General features: G+C 45.6%; 1 protein-coding gene across 5 annotated transcripts in view; it reads left to right on the top strand.

The window, feature by feature from the left end:
• MICU1 (mitochondrial calcium uptake 1) overlaps positions 1-15,314 on the top strand; it is an 87,753-nt gene that overhangs the window by 18,526 nt on the left and 53,913 nt on the right. For all 5 annotated transcript variants that reach the window (XM_017832668.1, XM_017832667.1, XM_017832666.1 and 2 more), the window contains exons 4-5: positions 2,811-2,988; positions 8,869-9,031. In XM_017832668.1, the coding sequence (XP_017688157.1) occupies positions 2,811-2,988; positions 8,869-9,031 (341 nt within the window). The remainder of the gene's footprint in view (positions 1-2,810; positions 2,989-8,868; positions 9,032-15,314) is intronic.

The following is a 15,314-nucleotide window of genomic DNA, read 5'->3' as shown; positions in this document are numbered from 1 at the left end:
ATTTCCCTCTCGTGCAGAAGCTGTAGCACCAGGCATTCCCTTGGAAAGTCAGCCTCATCAAGGAAAGGAGGTGGAGAGTCTTCACTTGCTGATGGAAGTCCAGCAGGGTGGATATTTCTGGAGCTATGGGCTCTTTTCCAGCCATACTCTGACATCTGCATTGAAAGACTTTATGTGGGCACAGGATGGAAGTTGCAGTTGTTGGAAACCAAGGATTTCAACAGAGGCTGGTGGTGCAGGATGTCAAATACACAGAGGAGTAGGTACACAGAGAGCAGCTCCTTCAGTGGTTAGTTCAGTGAGTAGTTTGGACTGTGGCCTGGAGGGGAGGAATAGCTGGTTAAAACCTTGTTTGAGAAGTAGCCTACAAACTCAGCCTTGATTCTCAGAGCTCGTTTTCCTGTGTGCTGGGATGGTGGTGTGACTGTAGAGCAGAGTTAATTACCTGGATAAACCAGAGGGGGAAAAAAGCTGACTGTACTCAAACAGCCTACGTCTGTATTGCTGCAGCCAACTGGCTTGACAGAGTGATGGATTGAAGGAATGCGTAGGATTTGCTGAAAATGTTTGATTTTCAATTCCATCCATCCCTTCCCTGGTTTGCTAGCTGTCACTCAAGCATTACAGGAGCAAATCTTTCCTGATACAGCTTCTCAGCACGTTCTGTATGGAATAGCTTGGTTGTGTAGATAAGCAATTGATTTTCTATTGCTTTTCTGTCCCCTCTTCCCTCAGAGCTACTTGAGACTGGTGCCCTCCCTGCACAAGGGCTTTCCATGGCAGTGCTGCTGGTGTAGCCTCAGCTGGCAACAGCTTATTCCAGCAAACTGTGTATCAGCCAAAACCACAGCTCCTCCAGGATGTGCCAGTGCTGATTAAACTTTCAGGAAAGGCTTCAGGAGAGGTGCCAGTGTGGACTTCATGCTCCCAGAGACAGATCAGCTGCCTGACTCTTCTGGGGAAATAATTGCCCTGTCTTAGGATACTTGTGGAGGACCCAGATTTGGATCCTGTCTCTGAAAGTTTGGTTCAGTGGGCGTCTTAAAGGTGGTGCTTTGCCGTGAGACTTACAAAAATATATTGGCAAATTGAGGCTCAGGACCTTTTCAGAAAGGAAAGACTGGTGTGTAAGACTCCATTATTTTGGAAAAGGCAGGATTAGTGCTGCTCTTCACCCAGCACTCGTGTATTTTATTACCTCAAACCCTTGTGATGGAGCTGTTTTCTGGCCCAGTGTGGACTAGAAACCCCTGAACCCCTATTTGAGCTGATCCCTTCCAATCCACACCATTCCATGAGTATTAAAGTGTTTGCTTTCCACCAGTGCACTGTGACTGTTAGTGAATTGACAACTGGGTGCTGGTAAGGAGTGAGTTGTCTTTTGTTTTGGCAGCATTTAAATTAATTGGAGGAGCACCTACCATAATTTCTCCTTCTTGGAACCTGATGTGCTGAGATTGCTGCAAGCTGTGGAAGGTGTCCCTGCCCATGGCAGGGGGTTGGAATGAGATGATCTTTGAGGCCCCTTCCAACCCAAACCATTCAATGATTCCGTGATTTCTGGGGAGACAGACACAGACTCTTTTCTGTGCATTTTACATACCACATCTGTGTTTTCCAGGAAACTGGTAGGATGAATTAAGTGTAGCCTTTTGCTTAGAGCTTGGGAGACTTGAAAAAATCTTGGATTGATTTTGTTTTTCTCCCAAGGCAGCCCTTTTGGAATAAACTCACAAAGCTGTAAATGACCACATTCATAGTTCCAGGGAGTACCAAAGTGGCTAAGGAGAGGCTCCTCACTGTGTGTGAGCCCCATACACTGTGATTAGTCCAAAATAAATCACCAGGAATGCAAAGTAGATGCAGCTTTGCTTAAATTACAGGCAGGCCGGGATGTTTCCCTGAGCTGAGACTTTCCCTGAGAGTTTTAGAAAGAGAAATAATTTTGTCAAACTGTTGGCTTTGTTACTTGTGACATGTTAACAGATCCTCAGAGATTATAATTTCAGTGATGTTAATGTGGCCTGAGCTCTGGCTGGTTCTAAACTGCTTTACAAGTAAAGCATAGGAAAGCCAGAGCATTGTTTTGCTTAGGGATTTATCCTGCTTTTTATTTAATCACCCTGTTGCCAGTTGCAGTTCTGGGAGTTGCTCCTGACTTTGAGTGATTTTGAGTGTTGAGTCTTGGTCTGTGAACAGAGTTGCCCGAAGATCTTTGTGTTTGAACAGCAAGGGAAAAAGGGGTCCTGTGCTCTGCCGGTTTTATTTCTTCCTTGAGGATAAACAAGTCCAGTTTTGTTGTCACAAATCCTGTAGTACTGGAGTTTAGAAGAGTCATTGGTGGAAGAAGGAAATAAAACAGCCTGTCAAGCACTGGAGATAGAAAATAAATCAGCTGAGCTGAAACAAAGGTGCTGTTCGTCCTGAATCCTGCAGTGCTGGTGGTAAAACACACTTCTGTCTCTTTGAGTATCTTCTTGGGGGGAAGCAGAGGTAGAATTCAGTGCTAGAGGAGGCATGATATGCCCTTCCCAGTGTTTCTTGCGTGTGTACTTTTTGGGAGAGGGTGCAATAATTCACAGAGTGGTTTGCTCTGGCGTTCTCGGACTGGGAAAATGTACTGGAATTATTAGTTTGGGTTCTGGCTTGGGGTGGAGGTTTGATTACAACAGGTATTCCACGGGGGCTGATCCCTCCTTTGCAGTCCCACAGTGAGGTGTCCCCAGTGTTTCATTCAGGTAGAGCCTGGCAGGAGCATCTGGGCGACCCCAATTGTTTCCTGACCTGACGTTTTCTTTTCCCCGCTGCAGGGCCTACGCAGAAGAGTCCTCAGTGAAGCACGGCCCGAGGGCAGAGCCAGGGGACAAGGGGAAGCATGAGGAGGAGGAGGAGAGCAGCAGTGAGGGCAGGAAGGCAGTCGCATCGGGTGATGAGGAGGCGCAGCCGGAAGGGAAGAAGAAGAAACGTTCCGGGTTCAGGGATCGTAAGGTACCAAACGTGGCCGTGTTACAGCTGCAGCTGCTCTGAGGGGGAAAACTCCCTCTGTGCTTGTCTTTATTTCCTTGCTGTTGGGGAACTTACTTACTTTCTTGGCATGCTGCCATGGGTTTTTAGGTTGAAACTTGTTTATTTGGAAAGCACAGTACACTGATCCTCTGAAATGGGGACCTCCATTCCCATCTCCAGTGGGATGTCCGAGAAGTGGCTTGCTGATGATAATCAAGGCTCCTGCCTTGATGGCTTTTGGGATGGTGCATACAAAGTAGGGGACTGGTGCCAAAGCTTTTAAACCATCTGAGACATCCAGCATGTATGTCTCCGAGTCCATCCCTTTGTCTGGGAATATGCAGTAGGAAGAAGTAGAGGATGAATTTTTCCTTTAATTATTCCATGTAAATGTAGTTGTTGAAATACAGCCTCACTCCCTGTTTGTGGTTAGTCCTGGCTCTCTCTCAACTCTTATGCCAATTCAATTTTCAGATCAGACACATTTTCATGAGGAGGAAAGCTTGAGTAATAAACTGTATTGTCATCTTGTGACCTGCCTTCACTCTTGGGTAATTCTGAGAGCCTTGGGCTCCTCAGAGCTGTCTGACAACTAGTTTGGTGCTATCTGTAACCACTGTTATTACAGGATATAAGATATCAGAGAGTCCTCCAACTGGGAGCTGGCAGACAACAGTACTTTATTTTTTAAACCTGTCTGGATGTCGGTTTTATTGGGCTGTGGTGGATGATTTAATATCTTTGCAGCGCCAAAGAGGAGAAAGGAATTTTGATGAGCATCTACTCCCATTCTGTATGATTTGCTTCTCATAATTATTTTTAAATCCATATCCTGGAGGCTGCATCTCATTAGCTGTTAAATCGTGGATGGTCCTATATAATGGCTTTAACAGCCTTTCATGAAAAATTAAGAGGTGTTTTGTTTGAAGTTGCTGAATCATTTTTGGTTCCTGGTTAGAGTAGGTTACACAACTTGAGATTTCAAGTGCCATGTGGTATTTGAGGCTGCAAACTCTCCCCTGTTGTGACATGCTGGTGGCAACTCAGTGAAGTTATGTTGTAAGATACTGTGCTGAGGCTTTCAGGAGTGCCCAGGAGTGTGGGTTCTTCCACTGATTTTGGTGGCAGTGGGCTGTCAGGGGCTCTGACAGCCTCAGCTCTTGCCAGTACCACTCAAGAAAAGCAGGTCATTGGGGTTTTTTCCAGTGTCAGCAGATGGAGGCAGGTTGCAAAGAGCGAACCACAATCCACCCTCACCCACACTCTTGTTTTTGATTATCTGGGTGTAAAGATTGATTTTTGTCCTAGTGGCTGGTTGCTGCTGGCTGGGCAAGCCAGAGAAAGTGTGTTTGCAGACGAGGGCTGTTGTTCTGGGTGTTAGAGATGTGTCTGTGTTGACCAGCTCTTTCCTTCCCAAGCTGGGCAGGGAGGAATATGGCCACACTTTCCAAATGAGACACGAGCCAGGCATTCCCGAAAGGTCCAGTGGGAATGGTATGTGGTCTGGATCCCCCCTCAGTCCCATCTGCCTTCCTCCTGCGGTGCTGAGCTCAGGAGCAGCGATTCCACTGGGGAGAGCACTGTTTAAAACAGACCTCCTCATCCTTTTGCCAACATAAGCCTTTTCTCCTCAGCCTGCAGACTGAATGTGCCTTCTGTGACCTGAATGCCAGTGTTGCTTGTGCCTCCTCCCAAGCAGGATGTGCCAGGCAGTCTCCCAGGTGCAGGTTCCGTGTTTGAGCAGCTCCACTGTGCGCTCAGTGTTTGCTCAGCAGTTGCTCTGGTGAGTCACCTCAGGAGGAATGTTTGAATGTGGCCAGCTCAGATGGCAGAGGAAGGTGTGCCCCTGCTCCTGACTCAAAATCAGGGCTGCTCCCAGGATGTGCTGCTCCCCTAGTAAATTGTGTAGCACGTAGGGAATTCTTGACTCTTCTTATACGTTTAAAAAACCCAACAAACACCACCACCCACAGTGAAAACCCTTTCCAACTCTTCCCATAATTAATTGAAAATAGTGTGGGATTTTCCTTGCGGAAAAAATTAAGCCTAATTGCAAGTGTTTAACACTTGTTTGTTATCCCAGTGTTGCTTTTAATGAAGCTGATGATTAGTGGTGAAGTAATAAATTAAGTTTGACACTGCTATTTTAGGTAGTGATCCAGGGAAGGGGAAGTTGAAATATAAACCCTTCAGCAAGTGTTGAGGTCTTGTGTGGATGGTTCCAGGCACGTGTTGTCTATGCAGTGGGTAGGGTAGGAAAGGAAAAGATTTCTTGAGTGCCTGTATGGTTTGAAGGCTAATGAGCTGTAATGTATGGTGTGGGCAGGCTGATGTGTTAATTAACTTGCTAAAAGTGTTTGCATGCAGCATTAGGGCTGCTTTATCAAGATGCACTTGCAGTGTTTGGGTCCTGCAGGTATGTTGCCTTGGGGTGTTAGTCATGCTGAGCCTTCATTTGGTTGTGCGTCACAATGGGAAACACAAAGAAAATGAATCCTAATTAATTTACCCCGCTAAGATGTGTGCTGTTGCATGGTCAGGGAGGCCCCTCGATGCTCTGGAAGTGCATTGAGATGTTAATTTAGAGCTTTATTTTCATGTCAGCATAGGATTAAGGGTTTTTTCCCTTTTAACCTGAGGTTTAGCATAAACATTGATAGTCTCAACAGCAGCTTCCCTCTTGTAGAGCAGCAGGGATTACTTGTTCCTCTTTCTCCTCCAGTGCATGCTCTACTACTAAATGCCAAAAAGGGACTTCTCCCTTTGAATCACATTATGTTTCTGGAGGTACCTGATTCTGTGAGGCTGCAGTTCTGGGGGCAGATGAGAATTTTTTGGCTGGTCCTCATTGAGTCCAGGACTGGTGTACTGGGGGAAGGTGAGAGGTCATGGGAGGAGACACTTGCCTGGGATGATTTTATGTCCAGATTGTTTTGAAGTAGTGCAAAAACCCCTCTCAAATGGTGGTGTCTGCACCCAAATACATGGGCTCTTATCTCCACATGGCATCAGGCCACCCATATCATCACCCACTTCATGTTCAGCACCCAGTCTTGAGTAAGTGAGCTGTTTTTATTTGCAGCATCTTGGCTGTTCCCTTCTTGACCTGGCTTTGTGTTCCATCCAGCCTTGAAGTCAGAGGGATGGGCTGTAGCATATTTGTCAGGTTTTGCCAGCTGATTAGCTCATGTCAGAAAATGATGTGAGTTCAGCTGCGGGCAAAGGGAAGGAGTGGGGGCTGCATCTGTTCCCTTCTTGGGAAGTGGGGAAGCTCGTGGAAGAAGTGGGATTTGGGTTGTAATGAAAGCCACCTGTGAGATGCTAAAAAGCAGTTTAGATTCTACTTTTTTGGTCTAGACTGTGCTCCAAGCTGAGGGAGGAGACTTGTTTTTGAGCCTGTGTTGTTAGTAAGCTGTCGGTGCTTTGGGAGCCAGGTGTGGCTTTTGAGCAACAGACTGTGACCCTTCCTGGTCTAGAGTTGCATATTCAAAATTGCATCCCCATGAGTGCCTGGCAGTCATCCAAGTCATCCTCAGGAGTACCTATGGATAGAGGACAGGATGGCACATGGTTCAGGACAGGACTGTAAATGGACTCTCCACTTCCTGTGATGGTTCTGGTGGACTTGAGGGTGCAGCATGGATCTGAGTGGGCAGTCAAAGCAAAATGTGGACTGCTTAACAGTCATAGAGCAGGGGCCCTGGGGATTGCCCTGAGCTTGGGATAAGGAAGAGCTGGCAGTGAAGTTGGTGGACTAGTGAGGAGGAGTCTCAGTAGAGAGACGACGGCAGGGCCCATACTCTCGACATGAGGAGAAAACACCTGACAGCACAGGCCTGTCCGTAGCATCTTAGCAAGGTCTTAAAATAGATACAGAGAGAAGATCCATGGTGGATGTGCAGCCAGGTGGGATAAAATAAAATACAGTTTTAGTGGCAGAAACATTTCGGACTCGTGTCTCTGGTGCAGCAGTGGGGTTGTTGAGTAACAGAGGTGCAACCTGCCCAGCTGGGTTGAGGGGAAGCATTTGCAAGTACCTTGCAAGAAATTTTTCCATAGGCTTGAACAAATTTGGCAGATGAGTTTTTTAGGTAAAAAGCAGGCTGTGTTGAAGGGGTGTCATGGATGGAGGGGGCTGGCTGTGGTCTGTGGTGTCTGCTCTTGGCTCCAGTCTGGGGCTTGATCGTTGGGTTTAGTTGTCTTGCTGGAAGGTAAAAATACCAGGCTGTTTCTGGTTGATTAAGGTGGGTGGAGTGTTATTCATGAGCTCAGGTCAGGAAGGAGTCAGATATGGGCCTGCAGCCACAAGTCAGATGATCACTTTGGTATAAGGAATTGCCTCCTGCCAGGTGGGAGCAGTAGACAAAGCCAGAAAGAGCTGGGAAAGTGGGTGTCATCTTTTACTGCAGTTCAGCTGATTGACAATAACTTGTAACTTGGCAGTAAAGCAATTGCCCTTGATCCAGTGCCCTTATCTTTAGAGAGCCCTGTGGACTGAAGCAATAAAAACCAGATAAGGTTTGTTGATTACAGGTGCAAAGGGCCTGGGGACAAAAACTTTCCCTGCAGGAAAGAGGGAACTGCCTCTAGTGGTTGATACAAGGACATGTGAATTATGGAAAAGTCATGGTGATGCAGAGAAGAGTGGAAGGAATGCTTTAGGTATTGTCACTGTGGATAATGTCATCTCCAGTTGCATTTGCTGGAGATCTGAACTGGAATAAATATAGAGGAGAGGCTTTGCTTTCCCCTAGTTACTTTACCAGAACCTGACTTGAGGGATTAAAACCCTTTGACTTGTTCTAGCCTAAAAATAGGAAAAACTAGAGAGGGTGTTTTCTGTCTGATAAACATCAGGGTGAGGAAGTTGTTCAAGTTAAAGGACAAGGCTGAAACAGGACAAGGCTGAAACAGGCCCAAAGCCAGAAATGATCTACAGCTGCCTTGGCAGTACCCTTGATCTCGCCTGTTCTCTTCCAGCACATCATTGGTAGGGTTTTTTTTTTCTTCTATGGCTCTTGGCCAGAAGTACTGAAGGTTTCAAGTACATTATGGACTGTTAAACATGGCATATGATGCAGGAATAAAAAGCTGAAGTAAGGAGGAAAGTTTTCTTCTCTAATACATGATGGAGTGTAGGTCTTTTTGTGCCTTTTTCCTCCCTTATGTCCTTTTGATGTGATTTTGTTTAGAAAAGCTTTCTGTTCCCTTTGATTAATTCCAGTTGTGTGTTGGGGAAACTGGTTCTAGGTACAAAATAATCATTACTGGCAGAGTTAGCAAGAGGCAGATTGGTGGGGAGAAGAGGACTGAGTTTCCGTGGAATTCTGCCAGCGTGATAGAAAAGAGGAAAAAATGAGGTTGGGTGACTGAGCAACCAGCTGCGGCTCCAAGTAGTTTTTTCCAACACTCTGCTTGAAAGTAAAGGTTTCTCCCAGCTCTCCAAGGCTTGTTTCTCTTGCTTCACTTATTAATCACAAATCAAACCCTTCAACACTGTGGTTAAAACGTTGAGCTGCTTTAGATTCACAAATTCGATGCCAGCGCCTTTGTTTTTCTTTTATGCTCATGTTTAAAAGCGCCTTCGGGGATTTTGTTAATTTGTTTTTCCGGTGCCATGATGAAAAGTCTAAACTTACAAATAGTAAAAGATTTTAATGTTTGTTCTTAGTCTGGGGACACCAGCAGCTCACGTGTCCAGTTTTCCTGGTGGTTCCAAGGCTTGTGAAGGAAACACTGCTGAAAGGGTCGAGGGTTGTGTTGCTGCACACGACTTGTCCCGTGGCAAATCCCTCCGAGGACCGAGGGTCGGTGCTGGGGGAGGACACAGCACATCTAATGCTGGTTCCATTTCCTTTCCAGGTGATGGAATATGAGAACAGGATCAGAGCCTACTCCACGCCAGACAAGATCTTCAGATACTTCGCCACGTTGAAGGTGATCAACGAGCACGGGGAGTCGGAGGTTTTTATGACCCCACAGGACTTTGTGAGGTCCATAACACCCAATGAAAAACAGCCAGAGAGTAAGTGATGAGTGGGGGGTAATTTGGGGAACTGACACACTCTGGTCTCTGCTTACCTGATCTTTAAACTTCCCGGCTCTGAACCTGGCATTGCTAGGGCTAGGAAGCACTTCCTGAAGCTCTCTTTCCCATCTCTAAGCCCAAAATTAGCCTCTTCCCTTCCATGTTGCCTGCAATGCTGTTGCAGCGTAGCAGATCTGGTTGGTGTGAGCCCTTGGAGAGCAGGTGGGATGCCTTTCTCCTATATTTAATGGGGAAAGATTACCTTGGACTGAAACATTTCAAGAACTGTTCATAAACCTGCAAAAGGAGGTTGCTTTGACAAGGGAAACCTTGGCAGTAAAAGTTGTACTCGATGATCTTAGAGGTCTTTTCCAACCCAAATGATTCTAAAGGGGTCCAGGCAGCTCCATGTGATGCTGCTGGCCAGGGTAGAGCTCATTTCTCCTATCTTCAAATTCCCTGTGGATTGCAGGGAAGCAGATCAGCTGTGGGACCTCTGGGGATTTGGCAGGCAACAAGTGGGGGAGCAGACACTTTTTTCTTTTCTGGAAAACTGTGTCCTGAATATTTGGTGTTGGTGGGGTGGCAGGAGGATTTTGTCTGCGGTCTGTGTTGAAGGAGGTTCGTGTTTTGGGCGAGACATGGGAGATCATGTTCCTTGGTCTCCCATGTTGTGTCTCAAAGAATGAAACAGGCTTTTGTCAAATGAAAACTCCTGTCTTTGGGCATTAATGAAGAACTTCAGCCCCCAAATGCTAACTTGTTGAGTGTGGGGTTTATGTACAAACTGTGAAAGTGTTTTAAAATCTTACACAGCAGCTGCCAAATAAATACCATGTCCACTTGTCCTTAGGAAATAACAATATGAAGTCTGTGCAGGAGGGAAGAAAAAATAATCTTGATATTAGTGTTAAAAGCATGTGAGTGAATAGATATTTAGGTTTTCATCAAGTCCTGGAAATGGCTGTGGTTTCCATGTGAATTAATGGCTGTAGGTTATAGTCTTGTCTATCTAAGGCTTCTTGAACTGGTGCTTGGAAAAGCAGCAGCACCTGTCAGGAAGCTTAAAAATAGAAAACATCCTGTGTTTCATTTCAACACATCTGATTCTTTTTTACTTTTTCCATGTATGTCCTTGGTGCATTTTAAGGTGTGTACAGAAAATAGGTGGAAGAGTGCTCAGCAAACACCTACTTTGGAGACAAGTGAAGGTGACTAATGGGAAATAATTTGTCAGTCTTAGCCACTCACTTCCCATTGTATTCCCGTTGTTATCCTGGCTGTTTAGATGGCCCCATGAAGCCTGGCACTGCCTTTAATTGCCTGCTAACGCTGCCAGTCAGTGACACACAGCAGCTTGTAAGGGAAAAAAGTGGCCTTAGTGATCCTTAGGTGCTCTTGGCAAGTGGAGTGAGGTGGAAATGGAATCTTTGGCTGCCCATCAGCTGGCACAGCAGGAGGGGTGGGCATCTGGGATCTTCTTGGTTGGAAAATCTGCCTTCAGGAGTGTAACTGTCATGGACTTGGTTCTGGACACAGCCACTGCTAAGATGGTTGTTCCTGCGCATTGTGACCATCACAGCAAATGGGGTTTTTATTGCAGAATGAACAGTAGAAGAGTAAACCACTTATTGTTACAATAAAGTCAAACCAGCCATAACCTTGTTCCCAAACGTTTTTAAAGCTGGTAGTAAAAAAACTAAAAGGGAAGATAGGTGTGATTTTTAAAACCAGAAATTGAAAACAAAGAGTGCTACCTGCTGGTGAGATGAGTTCTGTACTTTACATCCCTTTGGTACTTTTGACTCATAGGATAATCTAGGTTATAGATTAGTTGGGAAATGCTGGGGCTGCTTTCTCCCTGAGTCATGACATGGGTGTGCCCTCCACAGGGGCTGGAGTATCCCAGAAGCAGGGAAGGGGGTGCTCTGTGGGCTCAAGCTCTCAGTTGGAATTTCAGCAAGTAACTTCTTGTTAATGCATCTCCTGTTTTATGGAGAGAAAATACTGTGGCATATAAGTGATTTGGAGTAATGAGGGAGCTGAGTCCCTCTTGTATTTATTTTTAAACTGCTCATCTACTGTGAGGTATCATGTGCCTGATTCTTTTTTATGGATTACTTTGGGGAAAGTTTGATTTATTGTCTATAAAGTATCAGCTTAATTCGAGCCTGTGTTTTGCTGGCTTGGGGAAAATGAATGCCAGTTCCTCAGCTCCTGGAGAATGCTTTCTCTGGTTCAGTCAAACTTCCTGCCATAGCTTTCCCAAGCAGGCAAGCTATGCTTAAGGAATGACACGCTCTTGCTGTGTTTGGAACAGTCTGTCAGGATAAGCCAAAGAATGGCATTAAACCTGAAAGCTGCTTTAAACAAATAATTTCTTTATAAGTATCTGCAGAGTCCAAGCACCAACAGAAGCGTGGGTGGTGATTTCTGCTCCCTGCAGTCCTGTATTATTTTTTTCCTCCCACTCTCATACCCAAGAGATAACTTTGCTCCAAGGCTGGATGGGCAGGGATGGTTGCTTTGTACCTGGAGTTTCCTTGGTACCCCAGTCCCCAACCAGCTGAAAATATTCTGTCTCTGGTGGGAAGGATCAAGATTCCTTCCCTTTCCCCGACTTTACGTGGGTCCATTTCTGCATTGCTGTTTTCCTGGGGAAACTGAGGATTTTGGAGCATCCTGGACTAAGAAGGAGCTGTGTTGTGCTCAACCAGTACCAGTTTTCTTAGGTTTTTTTGCAATAAGGATTGAAAGAAGTAAGAAATATGTCATATCTCATCCCAGCACCCTGTAACAAAGGCAGATTATACCCAAACCAGTCATGCTCTTCCATCCCAGTGTTAATCTCACTGGTTATCCCAAACTCTTGCTGCGTGAAAGATGCCTTTCAGGATTCACCATGAAACGAGCAGGAGCTCAAATATCTGAACTCTTGCAAGGTTTTTCTGATGGTTTTTTTTCTTTTCTGCCTGCAAGAAACCCCAAACATGCTGCTGAAGCTCAGCCAGAAGCAGCAGCTGTGCCCCTGCAGCCTCTGTGCACAGGATGGTGTTGGAGGAGAGGAGCCGTGAAGGACGGAGCCGATGTCTGGTGGCTCGACCAGACTGTACAGTTTGGTTCTTGGGGTTGAAATGGTTTGTTTTCCATGTCTGGACTTCAAGAGCAGCTGGGCACAAGCTGGCTTCTGGGTTGGTGCAGTGCTTGAGTGATTATTTGTTGTTTTGAGTTAAGTTTGTGAAATATGGATCTGATCTGTAGAAGCAGCAGCCATGAGCTGTGACAAGCACTCACCTGGTGTGGTGGGGAGGGGAGGACTCCCTGGGCTTCTGCAGATCCTTAAAATTACACAAAGTGTTCAACTGGGACATTAAGGATCTAGAAGGAAATTAGAGATGCTGAACTTGCCTCCTGGTTTGTTGATGGGGTCTTACTTTTGTGTTCTCTCCCAAGTGCATCTGCTGGAGGGATCTTAAGGGAAAGGATGCAAGTGAGAGGTAACTCAGAGGAGGGGTATTTTGTCTGTGAAAATACATAATTCCTAGGCAAGAATCATCTTTGAGCCTGGTATGAGACCCCAGGAAAATAGCCAAGGATGAGCAAGCAAGAGGTGCATTTATGTGTGTTTATGTGCTAAAACCCAAGTAATTAGGGCTTCCAGAATAGCTGACAGGTTGGTGTGGCTTACCAGGGGTGTTAGGGATGCACATCTCACAGGGAGACTTACTTGCCTGTTGGAGGAGGGGGAGATAGATGAGAGCAAAGTCCCTTGTTCCTTGAACAAAACAGTCCTGCACTGAAACACAAACCTGAGGCTGTTGTCCCCTGAGAAATCTCAGGCAGCTCATTGTTTGCTTGCAGATTACATTTTAAATTCAGAGGGGAAATACTCATACAAAAATCAGGAGCTGGGTTACAGCTCTGAAGGGGAAAACTTGCTCCAGCATTTTCTGTGCCACAACATGGCATATCACAAGCATGGTGAACAGGCTCTTCAGTCTTCATAATTAGCCCTTTTGTTCATCTGCTGGCAAGAACGAGTCCATGTTATATATTAAGCAGTGGGAAAGAAGCAGATCGTGAGTGAATGTTGCCCAGATAGTGTGAAAAATCTGACAAGGATATCAAGACTGGAAGCAATTGAAAAGGTTTTTCCATCAGTGGAAAGCTGCTGGCATCCCAGAGGAAATCATGATGGTTTCTAATTGATCTCAGCTGTGTTCTTGGCCTAATATAATCATTCTTCTCCTGGAAGCTCGTTTTTTAAATGTTTTTTTAAAACTGCAATCTATAACCTACTGGCCATGGATTTTTTTACAAGATAACACGAAGAGCTTAGTAACTGTCTAGATATTTATCAAGTGTGGTAATTAGCTGTCTTTGAGTGAATCTGTGGAAAGTATGTTCTTGTTAATCAATAGAAATATAATAAGCATTTGATTTTAGATTTGACTAGAGCTGAACAACAGTAACAGCAAGTTACTCTGTGTTTTTTCCTTTACATAATTCATTCCTTCTCCATTAAAACATCCTCCCCAGACTACAATGAGAGAAGTAAATACAGCAAATATGGTTCTGCTGTCAAAAACCCCATTTTCTCCTTTGTGGACGGCAGTGAGTATAAGTCATTTTGCTTTATTTTGAAACATTTTTATTTTTAGAGTGCTGTGAAAGTACTATCACATGAATAAAAGTGGCAGCCTATATCCTGGCATTGGTGTCAGTCTAGTCTGAAATAACACTTGGAGTGGTGCTACGTGCTTAGGTACTCCATGGCAGGACTGCTGTTTCTTTTGGGCCCCTGATAGTAATTTAGGTGGTATCAGAAGTTTTAGGAGTAATGGTAGTTAAAGATTACAAGGAAGCTGGTTTGGAAATCATTGCAGGTCCCCGTTGGAGCAGCTGGTGCGGAGCCCTTGGTTGGGGGAGCAAGAGGGGCTTTGAAAATCCAGATCTGTAGGGAAAGGTGAGGTGTTGTGCAGGGTCTCAGGTAAATAAAAAGCATATTCTGGGGCAGGTCATGGGGAAAACTCTGGGTTTGTCCAAGCAGAAACAAGCACTGAAGCCCAGGGTGGTCACTGTGCAGTCTGGACAGTGGTGGTGGACAGTCTAGCTGTGGTGCATGTCCCAGGGAGGCTTCTGGAAGCAGTCAGGTATCCTCCTGAAATGACTTCTGCATTTCATTGCTGCCTCTCTTGAAGGAAATCCTTTCATCCACTTCTGGGAGAATGGTGTTTCAGCCCCTGCTTTCCAGTGAAAGGTGGGAAAGCTCTCTTTTGCTGGTTAAACATGCCTATTAGCTTGTGTTCCTGCAGCTCTTCAGCAATAGCCCAGCCAGGGGCTGTTTGTCTAATGAGTGTGTCACTTACAGACAATCCTGAGGTGCCTCTAATGTAGGATTTTGCCTTCTGAGTAGCAGAGTTGTAATAACTAACATTCTTCCCTTCCCCTGGTAGATGTGATTGTCCTCACCCATGCAGTGTTTCCATTGGCTCTCCAGCCTACGCAAACACTGAATTCCTATTGTAACATCATGGAGGAAAAGCCTCTTGGATTTTTTGTGTAATACAGAGAAAGAACACAGGCATCAAGCAACAGACCCTCTTTGTTGGTTTGCTTTTGTCAGCTTTAAAGGACTGTGGAAAAACCACACAGTTAAGTCCACAGAAGAGAAAATGAACTGTATTGGCAAAAGGAAAATGTATAGAGTAAAACTGTATGCCTTGAACATAAATGCCCTTTTTCAGCTTTTGAATTGGCTTATTCTCTCAGGAGCTATTTAAGAGGAATTTTATAGAGGGGTTTAGGTGTGCAGCTTAATTAATGCAGCAGAGGGGACACTGTTGTGCATGGCTGGGAGAAAGGGTGAGCATAAAACTGATGGGAATCAATGTGCTTGTGTGTGCAACAGAATCATGGTATCGTTTAGGTTGGAAAAGACCTTCTAAGATTGAGTCCAACCATTAACCCAGCACTGCCAAGGCCACCACTAAACCATGCCCCCAGTGGTGCCACATTTACATGGCTTTTAAATCCCTCCAGGGATGGTGACTGTACCACTGCTCTGGGCAGCCTTTTACAGTGCTGGAGCACCCTTTGGTGAAGGAATTTTCCCCAATATCCAATCTAAACCTCCCCTGGCACAGCTGGAGGCCGTTCCCTCTCCTCCTGTCCCTTGTTCCCTGGGAGCAGAGCCCGACCCCCCCCGGCTCCCCCCTCCTGTCAGGGACTTGCAGAGCCAGAAGGTCCCCCCTGAGCCTCCTTTTCTCCAGGCTGAGCC

The sequence above is a fragment of the Lepidothrix coronata genome, unplaced genomic scaffold (assembly GCF_001604755.1).
Source record: "Lepidothrix coronata isolate B3197 unplaced genomic scaffold, Lepidothrix_coronata-1.0 Scaffold204, whole genome shotgun sequence".
Taxonomy (NCBI): Eukaryota; Metazoa; Chordata; class Aves; order Passeriformes; family Pipridae; genus Lepidothrix; species Lepidothrix coronata.
Note: the sequence above shows the minus strand (reverse complement) of the source record. Positions and strands in the feature narration are given on the sequence as shown.